At 56.2% G+C, this 6,752-nt stretch overlaps 1 protein-coding gene across 1 annotated transcript in view; it reads right to left on the bottom strand.

The window, feature by feature from the left end:
• Nucleotides 1–6,710, bottom strand: part of TSC2 (tuberous sclerosis 2) — a gene marked incomplete at its 3' end in the record, with an annotated part of 10,780 nt that extends 4,070 nt beyond the window's left edge. The window contains exons 1-8 of the mRNA XM_010833691.1: nt 6,338–6,710; nt 4,941–5,027; nt 3,053–3,163; nt 2,263–2,407; nt 1,458–1,575; nt 1,039–1,087; nt 494–619; nt 18–171 (exon numbers count right to left, since the gene is read on the bottom strand). Of these exons, the coding sequence (XP_010831993.1) occupies nt 18–171; nt 494–619; nt 1,039–1,087; nt 1,458–1,575; nt 2,263–2,407; nt 3,053–3,163; nt 4,941–5,027; nt 6,338–6,475 (928 nt within the window). The remainder of the gene's footprint in view (nt 1–17; nt 172–493; nt 620–1,038; nt 1,088–1,457; nt 1,576–2,262; nt 2,408–3,052; nt 3,164–4,940; nt 5,028–6,337) is intronic.
• Between the last annotated feature and the right edge of the window lie 42 nt (nt 6,711–6,752).

Here is a 6,752-nt window from a genome sequence, read left to right as displayed (position 1 = left end):
GCTGGGCCAGAGCCCACACGGGGAGCCTCCCCTGGGGCCCCATGGCCGCCGAGCTGCCCGCACCCTCGCCCACAGGGCCCGGGCGGCCCGCACTCGCCTGTCTTCCATGATGCGGCACATGTGGTAGATGGCGCTGTGGCCCAGGTGGGTGCCCAGGAGGTTGCGCATCAGCTGGGAAGGAACACGCTGCCGTCGGACAGGCAGACACGAGCCCCAGGCCTCACACGGCCACGCCCTGCAGCCCTCCATGCCCAGCTGCTCTCCACCATCTCCTCCCAGACATGGGTACCCAAGTTTGCCCTCAAAATGCCACCAAACCCTGGCCTCCACTCAGCCACTGGGAAAGTGCACTGCCTTTCCTCAGCACACCACTGTCTGGGCGCTCCAGGAGTCAGAGGCCATTCACTGCACACCAGAGGGTCCTTGTCCTGTCCTCAGGCTGACTCATCACCTCCCCTGGGAAGCCCCTGTGGGACGGCAGGGGAGACCCTACCTTCCAGCAAGGTTCACAGAGCTCCTTGACGTTGATGGTGCGGCAGAGAGTGACGATGAATAGGGGGAGGCTCTCGGCTGGCAGACAGTTGTAGCAGACCACAGCATCCAGCACCTGCAGAGACACCTGGGGGGCGGAGAGAGGGTCAGGCCGGCCTGCCTCCTGCCTGCAGGGATGGGACACCTCCACCGGTTCCCACTGATGCCACTTTGATCAGTGATGATTGCCCTCCCTCTGCCATAGTGGCCCTCCTGGGACCCTCAGAGTCAGTGTGCGTCTGGGAGGCCCTGCTCCATCCTGGTCACAGCGGGTCATTCCGTCATAAATCATGACCCCAGAACAGATATCACCCAACCGCCCTTCCTTAGAGGAGAATCCTGAGGCTCATAGAGGCCAAGCAGCATGCCTGAGGCCACCCAGCTGGTGAGCGGCGGCACAGGGCTTGACCCCAGGGCCCAGGGTCTCAGTTGCAACACCACCTGGCCTGCCCAGGAGGGTGGAAGGGACTGTCCCTGGGGGGAGGGGGCCTTAGGGGGGTTACTGACCTCTATGTCCACGGAGGACACGGTCTGGACACACAGCAGGCAGACCATGCTGGGGAAGAAGCACAAGACAGCTGAAAGGACACTGCCCTGAAGCTGGGTGGCTCCACTACTTCCTCAACAAAGTCAGTTAAAAAGGTGCTTGCCCTCCCTCAGGGCTCCCACCACCCAACCACTGCTCGGGAGCGGGTGTGCAGCACCATGCCTCCGCCTGCAGGCTGCAGTGTTCTCAACACAGCAAGTAACGGTGAACCAGTCACCAGACATCACACACGTCACAAACAGCATGCGGAAAATGGCTCTGGCCATTCCCAATATCTCATTTAATGGTTTCAACAGCTTTATTCACCCTGCAGAGCTGAACTGCGGACATGAGACAGTGAGACTGTGATCAGGCCAATGTGACTGAAAGGCTTTCTTACTGGACCATGGATGCGATGTACTCATCAAGGTAACAGCTGTTGAATTTGACTAAGTTCACGAGCACCAGGAGGAATTCGGAGGACAGGCCAACGTCCATCCACTGCAGGACAAAGTCCGCTGCGGAGAAGAGAGCAACGTCCATACAACTCACTCCCTTCCCAGGAAATTGTGTCCCCCTCCCATTCACTGCTGGAAACCACATCAATGGTCCCCATGGAATGACAGGCAGGCCACCAGGGTGCTGATGGAGGCTGAGCTGGAGCCCCGGCAGGCCAGCAAGTCACAGGAGCTCACCAGCACCCAGGTGCATGCAGGGTCTGGGCTGGGGAAGGGACAGCCTTTGTGCATCTGATGCTCACAGCCCTGACCCCTGATGCTTGGGGTGCAAACGGGGGGTAAGAGTCTAGGAAGGCCTCCCCCCACAAGAGACACAAGCAATACTCAGTTTCTAGCCACTCTTGGCAAGACCCAGCCTGAAGCCTGGGTTGACAGCATGCTCTCCAACAACAAAACTCAGACCACCTCCTGCCCGCCCAAAAGACATGTCCAGGCCCTAGTCCCCAGGGGTTCAGAGCCAGCAGGTCTGGAGCGAAGCCCAGAACTCTGCATTTTTAACAAGCTCCCCAGGAGCTCTGGGAAGCTGAAGAAGGCTGCACACAGGTAAGCAGAACTGGGTGCTTCAGCGCCCTCTTCAGGCCACCCTTGTGAACTGCAGCTCTCCCTCTGGACCCCGAGGCCTTGGGTATCCCAGATTAAATCTGATCACCAAGGCCAGAGAAACCTCACACCCAACCTGGCACCCACCCAGCTCTTCTTCCAAGTAGGTGATGTGTCTCCCATTGTCTGTGAGGGCCTTGAAAACTTCCAGTCTCTCGTGGAGGTCTTCATTAGAGGGGTAATCCTTGATGACCTTGAAGAAGAGGGCCCTGAGAACGCCCAGGCGGTCCCCCTGAAGATAAAACCATGGGGTCAACAGTCAGGATCCCCTGGCTTTCCCGGGCAGCTGTGATAAGTCCTAGAAGTGCTGCAGCCCCAAGACTCCCAGCCCTGGGGCTCTGTCTCCCTCCCCTAGGAAGCGGCTGTGAGGGACCAGCTGGGGAGGCGATCAGGCGCACTGGCCATCAGCTGACCTGTGTGTGGAGCACCTACTAGGCACCCAGGTCTGGACACAGGGGCGGGCTCTCAGCAGGGGTCGATTCAGCCCCACCCTCAAGAGGTGCTCACGGAATGACAGCAACGGCCTAGCCAAGCTGAGGTGGGGGCTTCTCAGAGCAGGGGGCTGTGAAGGTGTGGAGGAAACCAGCCACGAGGAGAGGGAACCTCCCAGGCAGGAATGGCCTGGGTGTTCCAGCAGGGCTGGACCCGGGTAAGAAGGGTGGGGAGGTCAGTGGGACCAAGACAGCAACGGCGCACTCATGGCACTACACCCCAGAAAAATGAGGGACAAGCACCCTCAACGGACAGGAGAGGTGGCGGTGGCGTGTGCGGGTCACAGAGATAGGAGAGGGTGACACCATGTGTCCACACGAGCGGTGCAGCTCCAGGGCCCTGGGCACCGGCCAACCTGTGCGGGGTGCCACCGGGCCACCCTTACCTGCCCCTGCACGATGGCCTTCAGCAGAGCCAGCACCGCATGCCGGGCCTCGGGTGGCCGCTCTGGCTGCAGCAGGTCCGAGACGGCCTTCCAGAGTGCTTCCACCGCGTGCTGCCCAGCAGAGAGGGGATGGCGATCGGCGTGCTGGCCCCTCAGCTCAGGGGTCAGTCTCAGGGGACAGTCTCATGGGCAAAAGACAGAGCAGAACAACGTGCTCTTCTGACTTAAATTCGCTTCTCTAAAGCCCTCATCTATACGTCACAGCCCACAGCGAGCATGAGCCTGACCAGGGGAACGGCTCCCAAGCTCCTTCAAACCCTAGCTGGTCCTTTAACCCTCACCAGGCCATAGGCTGAGGTCAGGGAGGAGGGCAGGTGGGCCAGGGGGGCTGTCCTGGCGGCCCCCGGAGATCAGCAGGGAGTTCCCAGAGCTTGCTCAGCGTCTCTGGGCAGTCACCAGAAGATGCTCAGAACCAGCAGTGGCAGAGCGATCCCCAGGCCTGTGGACTGACCCAGGAGCCCTGCGCTCTGGCTCCCCCTTGTGTGAACAAGCCAGCTTTGGGCTACTTAGCACCCTACCCCAACTCTGCCTCTGCCAAGTGCTCTGTGCAGGTTCTGGAATCTGCCTTCTAAGTCCACCCAGCCCACGAGGGAACTGAGCCCTTTCCCCAGAGCTCTTCGAATCAGCCTCTCACATCACTTTCCTTTCCCCACTTCAGCCAAGGTTCCCAGACCACTCACCCTTTCCTGCGCTCACTCGTCTTAAGTGGGGGGCTAAAATGTCTTTTAGATGCAGTCTGACCAACACTCTAACCGACTCCAGACACCCCAGAACCTCCCCTCCTCTCTCCCATTCCCTGTACTCCTCCCGATGCAACCTGAGCCCCCAGACTACCCAGGCCTCTGAGGCCAAGCCGCGCATTCACTAGATGGCACCCTGGCCATGGCTCCCCTTTCTGCACTCACACCAACAGCTCTGAGAACCCTGATGCCTGTCCTCACATTTATCCCTGGTGAAGTGCAGCCTGCACGTTTCAGATGATCTGCAGAGGACACAGGGGTCACTCTCCCCCAGGCAGATCTGAACCCATCAGGTATGAGACCCACATCTAGTCCTATGTCATTTGCGCAAAAGCGGGGTGGCAAGGTGAGGGCACAGCCCTTGAGGAACTCTAACGGCAGCACCCCCCTCTGTCCACAGGACGCGGGAAAGAGCCTGGAAATGTCTATCAGAAATAAACATGCCTACATCTGTGAGGCTGCCTAATACCACCCAAACGTCTCTCTCCAAAAGACAGAGACTGGCATGCCTGGACTTGTTCTACATCAAGGTATACTCTCTACTGAACAAAACAGACATTCCTCTATTGTCCTTTCCTGCAAGTTTGTAATTTGAGAGGACAGTGAGTGTGCATTTCTGTAAGCCACCTCAAAACCTCTCCTGGATCTGCTAAAAGAGCCTCACCTCTTGCTCCGCATCTCCACACGTAACTGGCCTCTCAACGTTGTGCTCAGGACACTTCCAGAAGCTTCCCTATCACTAAGTGAAAGAAGTCTCTCAGTCGTGTCCAACTCTTTGCGACCCCATGGACTATACAGTCCATGGAATTCTCCAGGCCAGAATACTGGAGTGGGTAGCCTTTCCCTTCTCCAGCAGATCTTCCCAACCCAGAGATTGAACCCAGGTCTCCTGCATGGCAGGAGGATTTTTTACCAGCTGAGCCACCAGGGAAGCTCTCCCCATCACTAAGACAAGACTAAATTTCTCAAACGGTGTGCGACAGTTCCTTAGCGACGTCAGCTGTCAGCCCTGCTCCTAGAAAAAGCCAAATCAGGCTCTAGCACAGCTCACATGAATCTGTCCAGTCACCCACCCGAGACACACCTACCTCTTCGAATTTCTTCGTTCTGGCAACCTCACAGATCTGCCCTATCACCCGGATGCGATTATTGAGGCCACATTCAACACTCAGCTCCTGGAAAGAGAATGAAGGAAAGGGGGTCCTGGCTCAGGCACCAGGTCTCCTTACCTGTGAATCACAGGGCACTCTAAGAACTGCCCTGTCTTACCAACACTGGAAACCTACAGCAGACCTCTTGAAACCAGGAATCACCAGTTGACCACTCCTACCTTAAGGGAGCGAAAACTTTTTTTTTCATAGCTACACTTTTTTTTCACTTAAAAAAACTCACATATGAGACTCACCATTGTAATGACTTTAAAGTGTATAATTCAGCTTTTAGTATATTCAGAACGTGCAACCAGGTCCACTAATTCCAGAACATTTTCATTACTTCAAAAGGAAGCTTCACTCCCCAACCCCTCCTCACCCACCCCAAGCCCTGGCAAAGGCTAATCTACTCTGTCTCTATGGGTTTGCTTATTCTAGACACTTCATATATACGGAATCATATATTAATGTGAGCCTTTGTGATTGGCTTCTTTCACTTAGAATGTTTTCAAAGTTCATCCATGCTTTTGCATGTTATCAGTGCTTCATTCCTTTTTTTTTTTTTGGCAAATAACAGTCTCTCCATCTTATGGATGTATCCATCATATTTTGCTGACACCTTCACCAACTGATGAGCATGTGGTTGTTTCTGGACTGCTGCTAAGTTGCTTCAGTCGTGTCCGACTCTGTGCGACCCCATAGATGGCAGCCCACCAAGCTCCCCCGTCCCTGGGATTCTCCAGGCAAGAACACTGGAGTGGGTTGCCATTTCCTTCTGCAATGCATGAAAGTGAAAAGTGAAAGTGAAGTCGCTCAGTCATGTCTGACTCTTAGCGACCCCATGGACCGCAGCCCACCAGGCTCCTCCGTCCATGGGATTTTCTAGGCAAGAGTACTGGAGTCGGGTGGGGGTGCCATTCATTGCCTTCTCCATGTTTCTGGACAGGAAACTTTAAAAGCACAAAAATTCAACATTATTTATGGGCAAAGCACTGAGTAGGCATGTGCTGGGAGATTCCAACACACGCAAAAGGGTGAAGACTTACTTCTCCCAAGAGCTCTCAAATTATCAGTTACACCTGGGCATAATCCTAACCACCTGAGGAGACCGTGGTGTTCTGGTCACATCTAGTGAAATAGATTTTCTTAACATCTGAATACTAACTCCAGTGTGCTGGACCAAGTCCCCAAGATCCTGACTTCCTGAATCTCCTGAGGAAAACCATCACCACCATGGTGCTGGGGACAGCAGCCCCACAGAACGGGGTGACAGGTCAAACTCAGCCTTCCCTGCACCTCCCATTCAGTAGAGAAGACCCAGGTAGCTCACTCACTCTCAGGATTTCCGCGGTGATGATAAACTCAGTCTGTTTGCCCTCTGCAGACCTGGGATTTGGCCGTGGAGTCCCCAGTCCCAAAAGAATCTTGAACTTCTCCTTCAAGCCTGAATCTTTGCTTGCTGGCTTAGCCATGCTGGGCAAGGACGCACCAGAGGACTCCTCTGTGCCGAGAATCAGGCAGAGACCTCAGGGACGGCTCTGCCCGCCCGCGAACCCTAGGTTCCCGGTGGGCACGACCTTTCTTCCTCCCACAGCCCCGGGGAGACCTCAACCACAGCCAGGCGGTCCCGGCCAGAAATAAACCCGTGAAGGGCCCGGCCGTCCACCCGCGCCTCCTGACTCAGTGCGTGCGGTGAGGGAGGGGCCCCGGGGGCGGCCGCCGAGGGGTCCAGGGAGCCCCGAAGTCTGC

Source organism: Bison bison, unplaced genomic scaffold (genome assembly GCF_000754665.1).
Source record: "Bison bison bison isolate TAMUID 2011002044 unplaced genomic scaffold, Bison_UMD1.0 scf7180017845324, whole genome shotgun sequence".
Taxonomy (NCBI): domain Eukaryota; kingdom Metazoa; phylum Chordata; class Mammalia; order Artiodactyla; family Bovidae; genus Bison; species Bison bison.
The sequence above is the reverse complement of the archived record's forward strand: the minus strand, read 5'-3'. Positions and strand labels throughout refer to the sequence as shown.